The 23,918-nt window shown below is 33.9% G+C and overlaps 1 protein-coding gene across 1 annotated transcript in view; it reads right to left on the reverse strand.

Moving 5' to 3' along the window:
• LOC149532014 (uncharacterized) overlaps positions 1-18,847 on the reverse strand; it is a 30,877-nt gene extending 12,030 nt beyond the window's left edge. The window contains exon 1 of the mRNA XM_089808413.1: positions 18,532-18,847. Within this exon, the coding sequence (XP_089664539.1) occupies positions 18,532-18,847 (316 nt within the window). The remainder of the gene's footprint in view (positions 1-18,531) is intronic.
• Positions 18,848-23,918: the final 5,071 nt, after the last annotated feature.

Here is a 23,918-nt window from a genome sequence, read left to right on the forward strand (position 1 = left end):
TAATCTTGATCCTCAACCAAGAAGATATACCACCATAACCAAATCAGGATTCCAAGCCAATGAACATCAAGGATGTACCTATATATCCAATCATTTCATGCCAAAATATATGGCACCATGATCACATCTATGAATCGAGCATTTGACTCTCAATGTGTCCAACTTGTCAACATAAAATAGTCAACCACAATCCTCCACCATGACTGTACCTGGTAACAACATCTCATCCCTTCTATAAGAAGAAAAAATTATAAAATCATGTGACTTAAGACATAGACAACCCAATTCCAAGCCATCAATCTAAATATGCATCAATAATGAAAGATCAATGGGCAAAGACAACCCAAGCCATAAATGCAACCTATAAGTATAGACCGCTTACAACATTGCACAACTTGTAGACCTAAAAAGTCATCATACATATCCAAATCAAATATTGATAACCATATCATCATGAGACCAATCTGAAATATAAATTGAGTATACAATGACATCAAATCTTAAATCTCCAAAATATACAATACCATAAACCCACAATGCTACCATATTCAATATATACCATAAATTGTTTAGATTAATATATCACTAACTAAATCATGCCAAACCTACACCAAATTTGAACCAATGTGTAGAGCTCTCCAAGAGCTCTTCGTTGACTACTTGAAATCCAAAATCTAACTCTATATGCGCAAGTTATGCCCTAATTTGTGCTCAAAATAAAAAAATATTTAACTTTCAAGCTCTTAAAACCTAAAATAATGTCAAAATCACAAAATGAAAGTACACCATGTTGTAGTGCTCTAAATTATCTTTCCAATGCCTATACGAAGTCTGAAATCCGATATCCTAAAAGAAAGTTATGATCATTTTACTAAGATAGTCTTTTTACCATTTTCACTAAGATTTTTTTTGTGATGAAAATTCTAATCGAATTAAATTTAACGACCATCACAAGCTAAAACTAAAAAACTCTATCATTTCCTCTGAACATGGCCAAACTAGGGCATATTATATATCAAAATTTATAAAAATGTTGACCAAGATCTAATGGCAAGGTCTGTTTTTACCCAAGAGGTCATTTCTACAAGCTACCCCCTAAAACCCTCATTTAAATGAAACATCAGAAAAAAAAATTTGTCCAAAAATTTCACATACCCAAAATCATCCAACATCCCATCATAATAGAAAATTCAAAACCCTTAGATCTACAATAAACAACTCATATATCTTGCCATTTCTTTTATGCTCTCATGCATTCCCATGGATTCAATCTAGGGTTACAACAATAAAACCATAGCTTTGATACCACTTGTAAGGAAACTTGCAATAAAGAATACAATCGTTTCCACATAACCCATAAATCTGAAATAAATATGCAACTAAAATCCACATACAAGAGAATAGACAACATACCCACAAAAATGTGACACGAGATATACCTTGGGAAACCCTCATTGAGGGAAAAACCCAACCTCAAAAAGCATCCATCATCATGTATTATTTAGTAAAAACACCATTACAAAACAACCATGGAAGCCTTCACAGTCATAGCCACAACTGAGCAATTTATGTAAACAAGCATGAATCGACACATCCCATGCCATGCTTCCAACCTTCACAAATGCTCCCTTGGCTAACTTATCAAGCCTTGTCTCGCTTGACTCTTGCCTTTTGTGCTTCTATCTTCTCTCACTCACACAAAAAATACCCTTTTGGTTGCTTATATAGTAGTAAGTCCCACGAAACCACCAAGTGGTATTAAATAAATCATGTGCTACCTAACCCATTGATCCCACATTTAATATTGGAATTATAATTCTTTTCTCCAATATTAAATAATTACATGAAATATTATTGAAAAATGTTACAATACAACTCATAAAGTATATCCCATGCAAATATTTACATGTTACATGCCCATCTAGGTGAAAAATTACATAATAAAATAAAATAATACAATATAACAATAGTATGCAATGTGTGCAACACCCATTATCTCAACAATATTCTTGATAATTGAATATAAAAAGAATTAGGAAGCAATCAGAGCTGAAGCTTAAATACTGAGAGTGATTGTAGAGATATATAGACTAGAAGCTTTAACTATAGCTAATATCTCTTTCTTGATTCACAAAATAGTTATAATCCTTTACTTCTAGAAGTCTTTGCACCCCAATAGTAAAGAGTATTCATATAGAATAGATTAAGACCAAACTTAGATCCAAATCGGTACACTTTCAACTAGCCTTTGAGTTAGCATAAGTATATTGATATCACCATTTACAACTCTAGATAGAAGTGTTGTTAAAGGTATCCTCTTGCCCATTACTCACTCCATGAATAAGTGAATTCTTTCATAAAAGCTACGAGAAAATAAAATTGGTAATACCCTTTCAAATCTCTCAACTTCTTGCCTGCCTTGATTTCATCCAAAGAATGGTAAGAAGGGGGAGCCTTCCCTTTAAGGTAGGAGAGTATTTGTCTCACATGTTGTGACTAGTTTACCTATTTTGCAACTGGATTTTACCCAAAAATGTTGGTTGCAAAATATTCACCCAATAGTTTTTTGGTGACTTTGCTAGGGATATGAAGATATTCATAAGATTGTTGCTTTTGTTTGAAGTTTAGTTCCTTGTTCTAACTTGTATTGCATGTTATCATACTGGCAAGTTTTGAGCACGTTTATTCACAAAGAAAGAAGCATGATAGTTTATCAAGTTCTGCCAGATCATTTTGGGCACAACAAGCTCGCTTTGATTTTCTTACCAAAATCCCTTCTCTTCCCTCAATGAAAAGTTATCCTCCTAAAAAAAAGGTTGCTATACCCAGTTATTCCTTAAACCCCTTATTTACGCTCACAATTAAACCTTTCTACTCATATTATTCATACCCAAAATACCAATATGGCTACAGGTCCATGGGGAGCATCTTTTGGTCCATTAAATCTTGCAACACCATTGCATGCATTGCCACAAGGTTCTCATAAGAATTTTACCAAATTATGTGGGGACAAAAAGAAACATCTAGATGAACACATTAAAGCCTTCTACATTGTTGTAGGATTATTTGGTGTTGAACATGAAGATATATCTATAAGGTTTTTTATTGAGACCTTACAAGGTATAGCAACTGATTGGTTCTATAACTTGGAAGCCAATTCCATCACACATTGGATATCTTTGCACACCAAGTTTCTTGAAAGGTTCAAGTCTATGAAAGATAAGCATGCTCTCCTAGCACAACTTACATAGATGAAGAGGGAATTAAATAATAGAATGTGAGAGTTTATTGCTAAATTCAATAAACTATCCAATCAAATTCTTGTTGCTTCTCAACCTACTACTACAAATTTGAAGTGTTTCTTCATCAACACTTAGCTTCTTGAAGTCAACTTTCTGCTAAGAAGAGTTGCCCCTGCAATGTTGGCTCTTGCACAATCTCAAGCAACTGAGATTGAAGATGATTTGATACTTGCGGGAAATTTTTGTAAAGATTCAAATTGATTTAAGAACAATTCCCTCCTAGAATCTTCTTCATCTAGTACATTTGATTCACTCGTTAAGAAGTTAGCAAATAAACTTCTTGCACTCAAAAAGAATATATCTCAAGGGTCATTTGAAGCTTCATATAAGGATATTCCAAGGTGACCATATCCTAATGTTGCCAATAATTATGCAACTAAAAAACAAAATAAGCTTCCTCCTCCTCTAGAGAGGCTCACATTTAAAGCACCACCAAGTAATTTAGCTACCAGTTACTTTGAATTTGATCCAACTAATGATAATCAAGAAAAATATCCTTCCAAGGATATAACTACTCTATGTCATGAAGAACATCAAGCAATTGGCAACTCTACTATTGGGTACCTACAATACAATGATGAAGATCATGAAATTGAATTTTCACAAGCTTATGTAGTTATGACACGTTCACAAATCAAGTTGGCTCAACAACAAGAAGAGGCTAAAAAGAAGTTGGATAATCCTCAAATACCTTTTACCGTTACAAAGAGGGGGAAAACATTTCCTAGTCTACCTAATGATCCAACTAGAAACCAAGTAAGTGTTGATCAAACTACTCCCACGTCTAGTATTTCTAAATCCATTACGCCTAATACTAGTCGTAAGACCCAGGCTGAAAATTTCAATTCTTCTTTAAACAGTTCTTTCTAGGATTTTGATATTATAGATCATGCTAAGAAGACTAAAATTTAGATGTCTAAAGTTAGAATACCTACAAGCCTATCTGGATTAGCTGGATAGACTTACCAAATTTGACAAAGAATCCTAGCCTACTCAGACTCATTTTGTTGTCCCTGAATCTAAAATTATGCCAAATAACCTAGTTACTATTGCATCTTCAGTTCCAAGAAAGATTGAACCTTTCTACCTTTCCCTACTAATTAATGGTTTGAAGTTAAACAATTGTGTCATAAACTCTAGAGCCTCTAATAATGTTATGCCAATGAAGGTTGCAAATGCTTTAGGGTTAAATTTAATTGAGCCTTTTGGTAATTTCTATTCTATGGAGAATAAACAAGTACTATTGAAAGGACAAATCAAAGATGCTCAATTTTCCTTTGCATCTTTCCTAGACAAAAAAGATCAAGATGACCATTTTGGTTGTAGATGTACTAAACTTATTATGGTATGTTACTTGGTCATAATTTCTACAAACATGTGGGAGGTGAACTCAATATGGACATGTTGAAGATAGGAAACCAATTAAAGAGAAACAAACTATGTAGTGGTCAAATCCAATGACCCACATTCTCAAATCTTGTTTGAGTTAGCCGAAATGGGTAATTACTACCTACATGTTGATGAATTGTCTGAATTCACCAAAGATTGGATTGATTATGAGAGCTCTTCATTACTATCAAACACTAAAAGGTTTTATGTTGTTGTTGAAGTTATAGAAGAAGATATTATTCCTAATAAATTATCAATCAAGGAAAAGGAAGGAATTGTTCTTGAAGATGACCCTATGGGTTGTTTTAAAGAAGATTTTTTTTTTTTTTTTCTCTGAAAGTGATTCTACCAATTCCCTTGAAGGAAAAATCATTCTTAATGATTGAAAATCAAGTTAAAGTAGTTCTACTATTGTTTGGATCATGGAATTTGATGGAAGTTGTACTTCCATGGGATTCAGTGCCTGAGTTGTATTGATTTCACTCGAAGGTGAATTTTTTCCTTTTCCTTACAAATTTCAATTTATTAATGCTAATAACATAGTTGTATATGAAGCCTTGATATTGGGTTTGAACATGGCGCAAGAAAAAAGAATCCAAAATTTGCATGTAAAGGGAGATGTTGAGTTGGTAGTATGTCAAGTCAAGCACCAATATCAAGTAAGAAATGATCAACTTAAACATTACCATAATTTGTCTTGGGATTACATCAAGTTGTTCAATGCTTTCAATATTTTAGTAATTCTTGGAGAGTTGATGTTGAAATTACAGGTGGGAAGATTTACTTCTAAGAGTTGGGGGTGAATCAGAAGTAACAATATTTAACCTCTAAAACTTTTAACTGAAATCATTCACATGCATCTACTATATCTAATTAACATAAAAGTAAATACATGCATGAAAATAGATAACACAAGATTTTGGTCACCCATAAACCCTCCAAAATGAGAAGGTAAAAATGGGGCGGGGATGACACCCACAAATTATCACTGCAACAATATGTAATTGTTTAAGGTTATAAAGTTTGACAACTTCCAATGGTCTGCCCTATGAAAGGCTTGCCTTGTTAAAGGCTTTACACCCTATTAAAAGTGACCTAGTTAAAGGATTTACATACACTCACTTGGAATGTTACCCTGTTAAAGGATTTATCACCTTGTTAAAGGTTTAAAACATGGCTGTTAGACTAACCTATCATCATAGGATTTTTATTCCTAATACAATGGCTAGAAAGTATTAGAATGTGTTGCCCTGATGACTTACAATCTTTAATTACTGCTTCCAGATCCTTGTTCTGTTCTATCTGATCTAATCCTTCCTGATCCAATATGTCTCTACTCAGATTACTAATACTCTATTCTAAGCAACTAGATTTTGCAATGCTCCTCTTCCTTCTCTAAGTCTTTACACCCCTATAAACTTTACTAGCATCCTCCCATATAACTCTCACTCATGCATGAATTATGGGGTATCATCCTCCTTTTAAAGGCTTCGAAGACTTAGGGTTAGGTATGAATCTATGATCAATATTCATCCTTCTTTTCCCGCTAAAATCTTTACATTTTTCCTATTGGTTGCATGCTTTCTCCATTTTTCTTATTGGTTGCATGCTGATTACATAGGGAATGTAAAAGATTCGATCTTATCTTTAAGATCCTTCAAGATTCGTCTTAAGTTAGCTCAAAAATGGTTTACATATGAGTTTGTGAAGGCACAAACTCATATGTTGACTCTATGTTACTCGACACTTACTGATTGTTGATGCTTGACACATATAGGATTTCTGTCTTGCTCAGCATCTATACTTTGCTTGGCACCTATAGTGACTCAACACTTGAAACTTGCTCAGCACCTAAAGTTCACTTGGAACCTATTGAATTTCTGACTCTGCATCTGAAGTTCACTCGACATCATCTTAGAAATTGGTTAAGTGCGTTGACACTTAATTGTCAAAACCAATCTGAGACCAACAGTTGAATGATAGGGTTGATTCACTTGTTGTTTCAACTACCTTGTTACTTCCTCGTCAAGATTTTGAAGATAGCATATATGAAATACAATTGGTTTATATACCAAGTATCCTAGATAATTGATGTAGGAGCATCCTGGGGTAGTTGGCTATCTTGCATGATTAAGAGATTTTGGTGGGGTTGAGTGGACCTATTTGGGTCTTGGGTAGTTAATTTTGATGTATTTAATAATTATTTGTAAGCCTTTAAAGGCATTTGGCATTTAATTTCTGTTGGAGACTGACTTGTGGCTCTTCAAGTATTTAATGTTAGGTTTATTTAGCTTTTACCATTTTGGGCCAACTCTTGGCTTAGATTGGTATAAGTAGGGGTTTTGGTGAAGTCATTAGTCATTATTCATCCATCTTGGAGAAGAAGAGATGGTAGAGGAGTGAATTTTGAAGAGAGCTAGTAGTTGAGGCTTGGGAAACAAGGAGATTGCTTGGTGGGCTTGCGAGTACTAGTTGCATCTTCCTTGGAGGTTTCTACCAGAGTGTGGATCTAGACTAGCTAGGGTTTGGATTGGATCTTGAGGGATATTTAAAAATTACTACTTGCTTTGTATTTGGCCATAACTAGGAAGGCCTTACAACTCGTCACATTGCATGTAAACAATTAATGTATAAATAAAGAGTTGTGATTTGGTGTCATATCTTGCATTGTTGTTGTGTTTTCACCGTGTGGTTATTTGTTGGGGGCTAGGAAATCTCCTTTGGGGATTCTCCTACCTTGCACTACATTAATAATTGTGAACATTGGCAAGTGTTCAATTATGATATTCATATCATCAATTTTCTTGAAACTAAGGAAGGTTTTGATGATATGTACTTTGAAGGAAGTGAAAATACCTGAAATGAAGTAACTTTTGACATAGATCTTGAAACTGGTCATGAAGTTATTCAGATAAAAGGAAATATGATTCCCAAAGGTATGATTTCTTTGGAAAAATTGTTTGACAAGCATGATAGATATGTTAAGGAACAACAAAAGACAACGATAAGATATTTTGAGCAATATGAGAAATGCAACATTGGAATTGAAGAAGATCCAAAGCTGGTTAACATTGTTAATTGGTGTATGAAGGATGAGCACCTTTCTTGAGGAATACAAAGATGTCTTAGCTTATTCTTATGAAGATTTGAACTCTTTTCGTCTGAAGGAAGAACAAAAAGATATTTCTCTGAAGTTTGGTGTGATTTCTTTTCACCAAAAGCAAAGGCAATACAATCCCAAGATTTTGGGTACCATTCTGTCTAAAATTCAAAAAATTCTTGAAGTAGGTATTATTTTTCCTATTCATCATTCATCATGGGTAGCTAATATAGTTCCCGTTAGAAAGAAGAATAGAGAGATTCACATGTGTGGATTTCCATAATCTCAATCAAGTGTTGCTTAACGATAACTATCCACTACTGGTCATGGATCAAGTATTATAAGTTGTTACTGGTTCAAAAATGCTATCCATGTTAGATGGTTTCTCAAGTTACAATTAAATCAATGTTCATGAAGATGATCAATATAAGACAACATTTACTACCCTATGGGGAACTTTTGCATATGGATGCCTTTAGGTCTTATCAATGTTGGAGCAACTTCAACAAGCAATGGATCTTGATATTGATGGTCTTATCAATGAAAAATTTGTTGTATACTTGTATGATTTTATTGTTTACTCTAAAAGATGTAAAGATCATTTCTTTCATCTCCAACAAGTCTTATAAAGATGTAGACAACATGGTGTGTCATTTAATACTAAAAAATTAGTTTTTGGCTTGATTGAAGGTAAGTTGTTGGGACATATTGTGCCAAAATAAGGTATTAAGATTAATCTAGAAAGGGTGCATTCAACACAAAGTCTATCTTTACCATCAAGTAAAATTGTGGTTCATTCTTTCTTTGGAAAGGTGAATTTTTGAGAATATTTGAACTAGATTTTGTTGAAAAGATTTGTCACATTGTTGAAATGATGAAAGGAAAGAATGCTTTCCATTGGAATCAAGAAGGAAGAAAAGCATTTTTAGAAATCAAAGATGCCATAGCACATGCTCTTGTGTTAGTTTGTCTTGATTACAAAAAGCCTCATCACTTACAGTTATGCTTCAGAACATACTCTTTTTGCTATTCTAATGTAGAAAAATGATGATAGTATTTAATCACCAATTTTGTTCATGAGTTATCCTCTAAAGGCTTATGAATTGAAATATATTCAAATGGAGAAACATGCTTATGATGTTCTTAAAGTAGTGAAGCATTTCAAGTTCTAGATTTTGAATTATCATATCATTACTTTAGTTCTAGATACTATTGTCAAGACTATTCTGACACAATAGGATTTTGGTACTAAAAGAAGAAATTGGATTGCTAAGATTCAAGAATTTGATATGGAGATATGACCTATCAAGTTAGTTCATGGTAAAGGACTCTATCATCTTATGGTTGAAAATGAACCCTTGCAGGTAGAAGATGAGAATTCTTCTTCTCTTCCTATTGTTTTGTTTGTTAGTACTATAGATGGTTGGTACTATGATATGCCATACTATATGAGCTATGGAAAATTTCCTCCACATTTGACATACAAAGAATGAAGAACTCTCAAGCTGAAATCTTCAAGTTTCATTCTTTGGGAAAATGGTCTCTACAAGTGTGCAATGAATGGAACTTTCCTTAGATGTATTGATAAAATTTAGCAAATGTGAATTTTGGATTCTTTCCATAATCAGGCATGTGATGGACATTTCTCATCACATGTGACTGCACATAAGATTTTGAAAGCACAATACTATTGGCCCACACATTTTCAAGATGCTTATCAATAACGAAGAAATGTGAACAGTGTCAGTGATTCATTGGTAAGAAGAAACTTGCTACTCTTCCATTAAAGCTAGTTGTGACCGATGAGCCTTTTCAACAATGGGGATTGATTTCATTGGTACAATTAATCCATCATCAATAAAGGGTCACACACATATCTTAGAAATAATATGCTACTTCACTGAATGGGTCAAAGCAATTTCGGTGAAGGGTTCTACATTAGAATTGATTTATGACTTCCGAATAAAATAATTTTAGATAATGTAATTGCTTTCTCTTCAAGGGAAGTGACTGAGTTTTCTTTCAGTCATGGTATAACTCTGACACGTGCATCTAATTATTACCCATAGGGTAATGTCCAAGCAAGGTCAAGCAACAGGAACTTAGTGACTATCATTAAAAAGTTGGTTGAATCAAATCAAAGAACCTGGCATAAGGCATTGTTTGATGCTTTGTGGGCAGATCAGATCACTCTGAAATGAGCAATTGGAATGTCCCCCTTTTAGTTCATATATGTGATCAATGATGAGATTCCAATAATATTAGAGCTTCCTATTCTTAAGTTAGTACAATTCATCAAAGATGAAACTTATTCAGATGCACTAGATAAGAGGATTATGTTTCTTCAACAATTGGAGGAGCAAAGGAAAGAGGTGGTTGACACACTTGCTACTTATCAAGAAGAAGTAAAAGTTCTTTTTCATAAAAAGACCAAGTATAAAGAATTTAAAATTGATGATCTTGTTATGCTTTGGGACAAAAGATGACAACTAAAAGGAATGCATGGCACATTTTATTCTCTTGAGCGAGGACCCTTCACAATTCATCAAACTACAGGCAAAAATAGTTTCTAGCTTACATATCTTGATGGAACACTAATGCCACTTCCCTACAGTGGAAAACATCTGAAAGATTACTTTCACTAATTATCAGATAAGTACCTCTTGTACATTTTTTTTTTTTAGGTCGTAGGTTTTTGTTTTATTTTTCTTTTGAGTTCACTTGACTCTATTGCCAATGGAGTGGATGAAGGCACTTAGAGAACTAGATTCTCTGTCACTATTTGTTTCCAAAAACAAGCAACTAACATTCCCTAGACAAAGCTAGCTATTGTCCTACATTTTCTATTAGGTAAACAGTATGAAACTTTTCAACTTAGTTTCACATTTCTCTGAGTTTAATTCATTATTTAATTGGTTACTATTGATCAATCAATCATTTCTAATTGATATAATGAATCCTTTTACTAAAGACTTTCGTCAAGTCTTTTTAGTTTTTTTTGTTTATTGAGCCTATGCTTGAGTTTTGAAACCTTCAACATCCTTTTTTCTCATTTTGAGTGTGCTTTTTGACTTTTGGTCCTTTGGTTCTACTAAAGCTATTGCTTTCGATTTTCCCTTCAATTTGATCTATCTTAGGGCTTAATCTAAGTTGACAATCAAAAGATATGACCTTTTTAGTGCCCAAAAAGTGGACTTTCTAGGTGCAACTACACGAATTAAAATATCATGTTATATTTTGAAGTTGACATTCACTTTTTCAAAAATATAACATAAATTCGCTTTATGTTATGTTTTCAAGTTACTTTGTCATTTTAATTTCTCACTTAAAGTAACTATAGAGCACTTTAAGTTATATTTTTTAAGTTGAGTTGCTTTTTAATTTTTAACTTAAGTGACTATATTAACTATATAGTTTAATTTAATTTTTGAGTTTTAATTCAAAACATCTTAGTAAATATTACTTTTAAAATGATATTTGCCCATTATATATTTATCTACATATTGTAAATATTATTTATGATTCATTTGAGTAATATTTTTTTTCAAAAAATTTATTGAGATGTGCTTAATTCATCACTTAAGTTGTGCATAACATGTCTACAAGCACATTTTCATCAAAATATGCAATTGCATCCAAAAGGTGCAATTTTGAATTAAATCACAATTTTAAAACCATAAAACATGTCATTACATGTGTTTTCAAATATGCAATGACTCCCAAAAGGTGGAATTTCGCACTAAGGGTCATTTAAGAGAAAATTTTAAAATATGTAAATGCATCCAAAAGGTGTGATTGAGTGGTAGATTAACATAATGATGTCTTTTTCATTGATGTTAATGGGGGAGAATGAGCACATAAAAAATATAACATCTTAGTTATGAGAAAATGAGCACGAGAGAGAGAGAGAGAGAGAGAGAGAGAGAGAGAGAGAGAGAGAGAGAGAGAGAGAGAGAGAGAGCTATGTTAATGGGGGGAGCAACAATGGTTCTTGAGAGTTTCAAATTTGATTGATGAAGAGGATTTGAAAAGATGAGAGCAACAATAGCAACATAGCAGTATGTTTGGTATTCTTGGAACTTAGATGTTTCTCATCTATGTTGCCATCAATGCCAAAGGGGGAGACTGTTAGCATGAATTTTGATGATATTCTTATGGGGGAGTATCCTAGCATTGTTGGAGCATTGAAGAGATAGCATGACTATGTGTTGCTTTCATGACTATGTTTGTCATTGATGTCATCATATTGAGAAAATTGGTAGAGTAGTAGACAATGTTGAGGTCCTACAGATCGAGGATTAAATATGAAGTCAAGTGTAGTTGAGGACATGTTCTATAGTATGTATTGATTCAGTAGTCAAGTGCACATTTAGAAAGTCAAATAATGGTAGTAGTTATTTGTGATTTACAAAAGACAATATGCAGACAGATTACCTGAGAAGTGGTTTTTGATGTTCAGACTATATCTCCTAATAGGGATAGAATATGGATGAGCACAATTAGACAAAGGAAGAAGACATCATGATGATGATGTTAGTGAGTGTGTGAAATCTATGGTCACATGTGAGAAGTTGTAAATACTATGAGCCAACAATATTATGAAATTATGAAAAGATGTAAAGTAGCTGTTGTCAATCAGGATTTGCGCTTTTAGCAAGATGTAGAATCAAGCTATCCTGTGAAACAGCGAAAACTCTCTCGGGTGGTGGGTTGTCCTAAGACGAGAGAAGAATCTCCGGAAGCTAGGCTGGTTCCTAAGTTGTGATCACCTAATCCTAAATTGTACTCGAGATAAGGGTAAGAAATGAATGAATGAATGAATAATTAAAACTAATCTAAGTGAGGTGATACACTGATGGTTATTAATGTAATTTTGATTAACTTTAGCACAAACTACAAAAAAGACAATTATTTCACAATATCAGACAATCACGTAATCACAACAGTGTTTCTATATAAGGATTGGGATCTCCTGCTTTAAAAGGGATACATAAGTTTCACCAATTTTCTGCAAGAAAACAATAATCACAAACATAGACCTGCAATCACATGTATCACGATTCAAATCTGCAACTAGGAATGTAACTATAATGAAGGCGAACACAACATTAAAGCAAGGAATTCACAAAATTACACAAGAATCTATGATAAGGAACCGTTGTATCTCTATAATCAATGCTGGAAGAATAATTTCTGTCACAAGTGCCCTTACAATCAACTCAAAATCTGCAATCTGCAAAAAATATGAATCCGACAAAAGGTCCTCCATAATGAGGTCAAAGTACAATATATAGAAGAATAGCCCTAACTCAGATTCCAAAATCATGCCTAGGAAAAATCACCAAAAAATGATGAAAACAATGAAAGAGCCTCTGAAAACTGCACTCAACCACTTGCATAACTGTTGGATAACTCAAAACTGCCTTTAACTCTCTAGAATCATGCAAAAAACCCAAACTCGGATAAACTGAATAACTCTCAAAAATAGCATGTGAAAATGCTCCAAATTATGCAATATATGCATAAAATAAGCCCTCCATCTGAACTGCATGCATAACTGATCTTAACTGCCCCATAGGATGCTAAAAAAATCATCATATAACTCATAAACCTATATAAGGAACTGAAACTGAACCTTCTCCAAAGCACCCCATGTTAACTGAATGTCCCTATTCCAAAAATAACATTCTTATTTTCTCTCCTTGCATTTAGGCATTTAAATGCTAAATCTCTCTTGATTTCCATTAGATTAATTAATAAAATCAATGGCCTTATAATTACGACCATTTGACATATTAATTTCACAATTGAAGCTCATTTATTATATTAATTTAATATTATTGTGTTCATTCTTATATTTCATCATTTTAAATGAACACGTTAATATTAATTTAATATTTAAAATGGAAAAAATAATTTAACTCCTTTTATTTATACTAATACTAGTATGCTTTAAGAATTAACATTCTATTTTTGTTAATTTTAAAACGTATTAGTATTAGTATAAATAATGTAATATTATTATTATTATTATTATTATTATTATTATTATATATTTTAAAAAATTATATTAGTTTCACATATATTAGATGACAAAAATGTGTTTCATTTAATATATGCAAAGCTAATTAAAAATAGAGTCTAATAATAATAATATTACATTGATATATCAATATGATAAAATTACAACCGACTCACTTGCAGATTTAAAAATGTATGAAAAGTGAGAAAGGAAAAAATAAAATAAAGAAGGAAAGGGAAAACGTTGTTGTTTTTGTTCATTCTCTCACTTGTTCATTTTGCGTGAGAGCAAGGAAGAAGGGTCTCTCCAAACCTTAGCTGCAACTTGATGCTTCCCCTTGCGATTCCTTGTTGTTCGAATGGCTATGTAGATTTTGCTGGTTGTTGACGCCATTGTGAGTTAGCTGTAGTCATTTTCTTTCTTCATATGAGTCTTATTCTGGATGTTTTTCTCCATGGTTGTAGTCATGTATTTGCTTACAGGCGGCTATTTGTTTTGATCACCAAAACGTTTCTCTTTGGCAGTGACTTCTTGTGATATTGTATTTGTTCTTGGGCTCGAGTTGCTAGTTGGTACTGTGATACTTCCTGCTGGGCAATGACTTGGCTTTGACGGCCTTTGCTTGCTATTGATCGTAACCATTTTTGTATCAGATCAGGGCATTTTTCTCCATGGTTGTAGTCATTTTTGGTAAGCATGAATTCATCATGCTGTATAGCTACGATTACCTCACCATTTGTGGGAGTTTCTTTACTTCTCCAGCTTTGGATGGCCTCTCTTGCTACTGATGGGTATGTTTTCTCTACAAATCTTCTTCTTACTGGTGCATTTCGGGCTCCATACTTTGCTTCTTTGGATTCTTGGCATAAATGAATGCCTTTCTGTGCTCAAAATTTTCCTAAAATAGGTTTGAAGGTTTCATTTTCTTCATATTGAGCATCTTTATTCTGAGATCTTTTCTTTTTCTTGGCTGGAAACTACCATATTCTACTAGAATTTGAACATTTGCTTGTTTTCATGGTGTAGTTTATAAAAATTTTGTGATCTCTTTTAACCCTCAATATATGTAGAAATTTTGCATCTGTCTTAGAGGAATTAATATTTTATGATTTATAAAATCTCCAATTTCAACAAGCTTTATTCTCAAGATGTAACATTTCCCCGATCTTCCTTTTACTGATTATGAGTACAATTTCTTGGTTTACTTCCGGTTGTGAATTCCATTTATTCTCCCTCTGATATATAAGTCATTACTAATGGCTATCCATTTCTCTTTGATTGGCTTGATTCAGCTCTTCCAAGGCTATGAGCGACATGTGTTTAAGCTTTTCTTGAGCTTCGAGCTTTGATTTCAGAAATCTGGGCACCACATCCTCAGTATTTGCAAAGGATCTCTTCTTCAAGTGTTGGAATTCTGAAAATTGTACATTTAGTAGTCGAATTTCCTTCTTTTAAATCTGCTCTTGGAATTTTAATTTCATTCTAGTTGTGGGATTTAGATATAGGTTGTGATGCTTTTTTGTCCTTGTTGTTCGGATTCTGATAACAATAATGGCATTTGCTAATTTTATTTCTTAGTATTTCCATTCAGTTTTTATGAATGTAAACTTCTTGCCTTTATGTACTCTCTATTCTTTGCTTAGAGAAAATCGAAAAAATCAGTCATATTCGTTGTAGGTGCAGTAGTTTTAGAACCAATACTTAGTGCTTCCACGAGCATTAGAATGACAACTTCCATGTTTGGCCTGGTTTCGACTCCTTGGAGAATACATAGACAAGCAATTTCACATATAGCATTAAGTTCTTTTTGAATGATATTCTTCAATGTAGGATCTGCAATGCCTGCCATTTAATAAGATACCTTTGTAAATGCAAGAGGCAGAGCCCTTTTTCCTACAAGATTACTAAATCCTTCACAGAATAATTCTATTTCAGTGTAGGTGAAGGATTGTACTCTGCCTTATGCACTCGCATACTTATATGATGATATTCTCTTGATTAAATATGCCATTAGATACATGTGCTTTTTTTGTGATTAGCTTCTAATGTAAGATTCATCTTGCTGATACACTTTATCCTATTCTGATATTTCTTTCAAATGAAATATAGCTTGATAATCTATTTCAATTGAGCTGCTCTAAAAATTATCATGTAACCAACAGCTTGAATTGTAACATTGGAAATCTTTAATTTGTCTTAACCTTTGAAATTGTTAAAGATATATACGTTAATTTGCTGAAACAGATGTGACTATATATATATATATATATATCATTGATTAATGACAATAGCAAAGATCATTGTTATTCAAATATTAATACCACTATTGAAGTTTTAGTCTTCATTACTGTTCAGAAATCAGATAATACTAGAACATATTTCTTTGTTGGTTGTTCTGAAATCATATCATGTTTTGCCTCTGTACTTTACTCATAACAGTTTTGATATATCATATATTAACAAAGAAAATGTAGCATGAATGCTAATACTCCTATTTACCTGTACATTATATTTTTTTGTATCTGTTTTCCTTTCCTTTCCTATTGATTTGGCACTGATAGGTAATTCTAATCGACCTTATGACTGATTATACCTGTACTTTATTAATACATGCTGAAAAATACTTGTGATTCCTTTAACTTCAGACTTTGAAATTATACACATCCTCCATGATTTGACCGGAAGGTCCCATATCTAAATTGTATGCATGTTTCCTTTAATGATCTCCTCAAAGTCTTTGGTCTTCGCCCCTCCTTGATTTGACCAGAAAGTTTCGTGCTTGTAACTTATGCACGTCCTTTCTATGATCTCCTCAATGTCTTCAGCTACATTGGTTTAACCGGAAGGTCCAACGCTTGTAATGTATGTATGCCCCCTCAACAGCCTCCCCAATATCTTCTATCTTTGCTCGAACAATCTCAACCAAAAGGCTTCATGCATGTAATGTACGCATGATCCTTCTATAGCCTCAATTCTTCATACCTATTTCTGCACATGGAACAAACTCATTAATAAAAACATGTTTTATTTTCTTCAGATTTTCTTGCTGCCTTGCCTTTTAGCATAGTTATCTGGATGACCATTTTGTATAAACAGCAGAGTATAGATTGATAGGAAACTCTTCCATTGCTCAGTTCGTATGAACTGATCCATTTCTTTCCTCATTTTTTGCAGGTTTTACTCTCGGATGGAGATGCAGGATCAGCCTACATGCGTTCAACGCAACAACTTTCCATTTAGGCAATGGATGCCTTTCCTTTCTATCTCTTTTTTAGTACTTTTTTGTTTGTACAATGTGTTTAATTCAGATATTTATGTTAGGAGTTGAGAGCACTAGTAATATCTGAATGCATTGTATTCAAGTACTGTGTAAATATGAACACTTTGTAAAAAATATTTTTGAATACTTGAGTAAAAAGTATTATTTTCAGTACTTGTATGGTTTATATACTTTGCTAACTGCATTCTTTTAATTCTATACTATCATTTCTCAGTAGCTAAACCCATTTGGTTATCAGATAAAAAAACTTAATCAGTTTAACGTAAAACATAACAATTTAAGAGGCATGTTAAATTGGTAACATTTTTGGCGACCTCTCAGGGTTGTTTGCCTGCTAAACAGTAACAGACCAGTTGTCTTGTCAATCCATTGGGCATAGAGTCATCTTCAACACTTAAAAAATTGAACCTTCTCAAACTTTTTTAAAAAAAAAACTGAAACTCTGAAAACTGAAACTCTAAAAATAAACATGCCTTACTGAAAACTGAAGAGACAATGGAAAACTGAACTTTTCCAAACAAATCTGTTAGATGCCATAGGTTCTTGTAGCTTTCTATTTTGATATCCAAGATAGAATTGTATCACTGTAAAGAGAAAAAATCAGTTTCTTTTGTGATCTCTTTTCTGTGATAAAACAATTGTATCGTGGTTGGGAAGATTGATAGCTACTGGCTATTATGACACCTCTCAGATTTGACTAAAAATTTATTGAAAAAACTACCATAAAACTTGAACTATTAGCTTGAATGTGTACCTTGCATCATAACAGCAATGTGGTGCGTTTTTCATGATTGTACTAGGGTGGTATGTCGGCTGTCTTGGAGTGACCTTTCCTTCTTTTTTCAATATTTCTATGTTATACACAGTGGTATATCAGTCTAGTATGATGGTGGATAACACATCATCTTGTTGCTATGGGGAAAGGTATTATTCAAGCCAACCAATAATCAAAACCAAAATTTATGATTGCTGTTTTTCTAAAAAATATTCTGAAGAGACCTATACTAGCAATGTGCTGGAGTGCTTTTTGATTTCTTTACGGCTGAATGGCTAGGAATTACATCATGTTATCATGAGCCTGTCATGAACCCATGAGGCATGTATGATTCAGAGTATTGGAATTCATTCCATGCTTTGTATGATATGTATCTCATGTGATGATGGTAGATTGATAATAATGTGGTGTAGTTTCCAGCTTTATTACTAACCACTAACATTCTGAAACTTGAATCTAGATGTGTTGGAACTGCACTTATTAAAATCTGAAATAAATCACACCTCTACTCTACTATGCCAAAGCACTTATTATAATCTAAAAAAATACCTCAAAAGCATCGCTTGAGGTGAATCCCATTAACCGAGATTTTCAACTCTTCTCCTTCAAGTGTAGACAAACAGAAAGCATTATTTTGTGTGATTTCGATTATGATGTACGAACCGGCCCACATGGCATCAAATTTTGAATGCTTTCCAGGCTTGCTTTTCAATTCATCCCATTTTAGTACTAAGTCTCCCAGCTGGAAATCTTTTGGAGATGCCTTTTTGTCAAATGTCTTCTTCATCTGAACTTGATGATGCTCAATGGTTTGTAAAGCATCTTTTCTTTTCTCTTCTAGTTCATTGAGTTGCGCCAGCCTTACCATCATTAGTTCTTCATCAATCATATCTAACTGATTCATAAAATCTAATGCTAGAAATTCAACTGAAACTGGTAATCTAGCTTCTTTATCGTAAACCAGCATGTAAGGGGACATACCAGTTGATCTCTTGGAAGTTATCCGATCAGCCCACAGTGCTGATTTTAACTTCTCGTGCCAAGAACGATGATTCCCTTCTAATGTTCTCTTTATAATGCGAATCAGATTCTTGTTGGTGGATTATTCAGATACACGTCATTCTTAATAGCCCATTCAGCAATCTTATTTCCCATAAAAGCAAGTGCATTATTTGAAATAATTTAATCTGGTACACCAAATCTGCAAATTAAGTCCTCGTAAAAATTTAAAACAACAGTCTCATTTGCATCTTTAAGGGCCACTGCCTCAGTCCATTTTGTAAAATAATCTATGGCTGTCAATACCCATTTATGACCTAAACTTGAAGGTGGGTTAATGACGCCAATGAAGTCTAGACCCCATTTCATGAATGGTTGGTCCACTTGAATAGGTTTTAAAGGCATCGCTGATAACTTTTCTTTACTTGCAAAAATTGCACATTGTTTGCATCTTCTTACCCAAAGATGTGTGTCTTTGAATACACTTGGCCAATAGTATCCTACCTTCATCAGCTTAAGAGCTGTGGCTCTTGGTGAGAAGTGACCTCCAGCTGGTCCTTCATGAAATTGATGCAAAATGTGCTCAATTTGATCTGGTTTTATACATCTCAGCAATACACCCTGCAGATCTCTCTTAAATAAAATACCATTCATCAAGCAATAAGGAATGGCTTGCAGCTTGTAATACCTCCGTTTGGCTCTATCTAAACCTTCAGGACAGCGTCCAGTTTGTAAGAAGTTGACCATATCATCTATCCAATTATTCTGATCATTAAGAACAGCAGGTTGTTTTTTATCCTTTTGAACTAGGATAGCGTCTGAACCTTCATTTAACTCATCCTTTCTTGTTCCAGCAAGCTATTCACATAGCCCTCTACCTCTTACCAGCTTGGTGACCTTGATTTCAATATCGTATTCCATTGCTTTGGTAATCCAGCTAGCCCTCTTAGTATTCAGGTCCTTATTCAACAAGAAATCTTTAACTGAAGGGTGTGCAACCATTCGCTGTATTTTATTATTTGAAAGCATATTTCTAAATTTTTTTAGACTTCTTATGACAGCAAGGACATGCTTCTCTACAAATGAGTAATGCAATTCATAATCTTTCAATCCTTGACTGAAAAAAGCTAATGGCTGTTCAAAGCCTTCATCGTTCTGTTATACTAACATGTCAACGATGCTATTGTTAGTTTCGTAAGCATATAGAATGAAATCCTTTAAAAAATTGGGATTTAACAATGTGAGAGTTGAAGCCAATGCTTCCTTTATCTGTTCAAAACTTTGCTTACCTTCTCTAGTCCAGCTAAAAACCATGCCTTTTATAAGCATAGCTGTTAATGGGATCAATAGTTCAGCAATATTTGGAATGAATCTTCTCAGAAAATTGATCTTACCTAAGAAACTTTGCAGTCCTTTCTTATGAGCTGGCAGCGGTAAGTCTAAGATAGCACTTACCCATTTTGGTTCAATGGTGACACCTTCCTTGGAGACAATAAATCCTAACAGTTTGCCTTCATGAACTGAAAAAACACTCTATTTGTGATTCAATGAAATACCGTATTCCCTACATCTCTCAAATATTATCCTTAGATGTTGAAAGTGATCTGCTGCATTTTTAGAGAAAATAGTGATGTCATCAAGGTAAACAAGAACAAACCTATACATCAGATTCAAAAAGGCTTTATCCATGGCTTTTTGAAATGTTGCACCAGCGTTTGACAAACCAAATGGCATCTTCTAATAAGCCATAGTGCCCCATTTGGTGGTAAAGGCTGTTTTAAATCTATCTTCTTCTTTGACTAATATTTGGTTGTAACTAGAAAAACCATCTAGTAATGAGAATCTCTTTGAACCTGAAACAACCTGCTAGATTTGCTTCATTGAAGGTAAAGGATGCCTATCCTTCAATGAAGCTCGGTTCAAGTCACGAAAATCAACACATAACCTGATTTCACCATTTTTCTTTCTTACTGGAACCAAGTTTGAAACCCAAGAAGTATGCTTGATTGGAAAAATAATCTTGCTTTCTATTAACTTATTCAACTCCTTGATCATGAGAGGTTCCATCTTGGGATTAATTGGCCTTCGTTTTTGCCCGATTGGTTTTGCCCCTAGGGCTAAATCAATGGTATGCTGGCATATGTCAGGATTGAACCCTTTCAAATCTGCATAACTCCAAGCAATGACATCCTGAAATTCATTGGTTAGATTGAAAAAAAATTGTTTTTCTTCAGGGGTGCATACCTTTCCTAGTTTCAATTTTTTAGCTTCAGCAACTTTGATTTCTTCATAGTGTTCTTCCTTAATTTTCAAACTAGATTTGTCTTTTCTCAATTGGTCATCAGTATTGAAAATGGACTCTAAGGTAACCAATCCTTTTGGCAGCTTATTGGTTCTTAATTGAATAACCTGGTCCTCATATTGGTCCTACAGCTTCTGCTGGTTTGACTGAGCAAATTTTGCCTCTTCTCTTATAAAATTTACTAGATGCTGATCTGAATCAAATACCTGCCAGCTTTCAGCGTTGTTAGGTACAGCAGGTCTAACAACCACTTTTACATGATTATTTCCTTTATTCTTGTTGATTTCAGTAGGAATATCATATTGCGCACCAATTGCAGCCAGTCTGTCAGCATGTTTATTCTGATTTCTAGGAACAGATTGCAAATTAAAAGCTTCAAAACCTTCAATTAAATCCCAAACAAGATGCTTATAACTTTTCAACAATTCATTTTAGTGGCATGAATGCCCCTAACTTGATTAACAATCAATTCAGAATCACCATAAACTTGTAAGCAGCTAATACCTCTTTTTATAGCCCATTTTAATCCATTTACCAATGCTTCATATTTAGCAACATTGTTGGTACAGCTGAAAGTAAACCTGAAAGATGCATAATACCTTTCATTGGCTGGTGAAATCAGCATGCACCCTCCTCCAACACCTATCTTACTGCGTGAACCATCAAAAAATAATTTCGATACCTCATTACCCTGTTGTCCTGCCTTTAAATCTGCATTTTTTATGACATTTGGTAGAAAATCAGTAGATTCATGAATGATGTAATTTGCCAAACTTGGTTCTTCAACTTGTGATTTTGAAATTTCAGCATCTTCAGCAGCCCATTCATCTAACAATACATCAGGAATATTATCTATGGGCATTTTAGACTCATAAACAACATTAATTTCCTCTTGATCGAATAAAATAGCTGCAGTATTACTTTCAGCAACGACAACATTATGTTCAAGGCAATCTTTAGCAATAGGTTGAGATGGAATTGTTACCTTAGTACCGTACCTAGTGCGAAAAAGCATATGAGACCAATCAGCAGATACATAACCTCCTATTTTGGCTGTAAAATCACGTGATAGACATATGGAAAAATAAGGAGGTAGGTCAATGATGTATATGTCCATGGGAACCGAAAAACTAGGACAAGCATGCAAGGTTAGATCCATATTCCTTATAACTCCAATTGTCTCAATGGCTGTCCCGTCCAGCTGCACTACCCCCTTTTCAATTGGTTCATATTCAAGGCCTAGCTGCTCTACAATCTTTTTTGGCATAACTGAGCTAGTGGCACCTGAATCTATCATGCAATTATGGACAAGGTATTTGCCTATTATGACTGTTACATAAAAGGGTGGTGGCTTGACTATTTTGGTTGATTGTTGTGAATTATTAACGTTTGCAGCTATCAAGACTGTTGGGGTTTGCTGTGCCAAAGCACTATCAGACAGGGTGAGTGAATGTAATGCTTCCTGTAACATGTCTTTTTGACTCGAGAGTGCTAAAACATCCCACATAGAGACAGGAACATGAGTCTTCTTCAAGTGCTCCACAATATTGAAATTTTGGGTACTAACCTTTGACTAATTCTTTGGTACAACAGGCTCTTTCTGTTGTTATGATGGTTGTAAGCTCACCTTTTGTGCTTGAGTTTGCTGTCCTTTTGATACATAGTACATTTTTTGTGCACTTGATGGTCCTGGTTGAGTCTTACTAGAATTGGCCTGCTGTTGTTTTGTTTTATCAGCTTGCTCTTGAAAATTATTTGCAGCTTGGTCTTTTGACCTTGTTCCTGCTGATACAGGCTTCCAAGTTTGATTTTGATCAAAATTTGCTGCTATAACAGCCTCATCTTCAGTAAAATTCATCAAAGTAGCATTAGAGTTACCTTGTTGTACTTGTTGTTGCACTTGTTCAGGATGAACCTCTCCTTGGTTTGTAATCTATTGTTCTTTCAAAAGGTCTCGTTTTCTTGCCTCAAGTGCATATGCACAATCCAACCAATAATGACCAGCGTTGCAAGTATTGCACCATTCTTCATCATGTGCGTAGTTATTTTGAGGAACAAGTACCAATTCTTTTGAATTGCTAGGAGTTGCATAATTGTATGGCTGATTGGTCCTTTGGCCATAATTCCTTTGCTATCCTTGAGGTTGTCTTTGCTGGTTTGAACCTGAAGTTTGGTTATATTGCCTACTTTATTGATAAGATGGTTGATTAGGCTTATTATAATGACCTTGTTGTCCCTTTAAATTTTTTATCTCGTTTCCATAAGTCTGCAATGTTTTCATCATACTATCACTTTTCTCAATTAAGCCCTGATTTTGCTCTTGTAGCTATCTAATAGGAGCTATGACAACATGCTCCACTACTGCAACCTGTATGTTAAATGCTGGTAATGCTGGCATTGGCAGAATTACAGCCAATGGTGGTATAATAGCTGGTACAATCTGTTGTATTTTCATAGAATAATGCATTGGAGGCCTAGGAGGTAGTTTACCAGCTTGTATTAAGCTGTTTTCAGCCCTTACAACAACATCAAATGCATCAGGCAAAGTACGCCCTCCAATAGATTGTATCATAACTGAAATATCACTGTTAAAAGCCTTTAAATAAAATAAATATGCATAATCATTAGAAAGCTTAACAGTTGTTGGAATTCTATCCCAAGTTCGTTGAAAATGAAAATTAAAATCAGAAATATGCTCATTAGGATGCCTCTTAATGGTAGTCAACTGTTCAACCAAAGAAAGATTATC

Source organism: Cupressus sempervirens, chromosome 11 (genome assembly GCF_028749045.1).
Source record: "Cupressus sempervirens isolate cs-2001-9-10 chromosome 11, ASM2874904v1, whole genome shotgun sequence".
Taxonomy (NCBI): domain Eukaryota; kingdom Viridiplantae; phylum Streptophyta; class Pinopsida; order Cupressales; family Cupressaceae; genus Cupressus; species Cupressus sempervirens.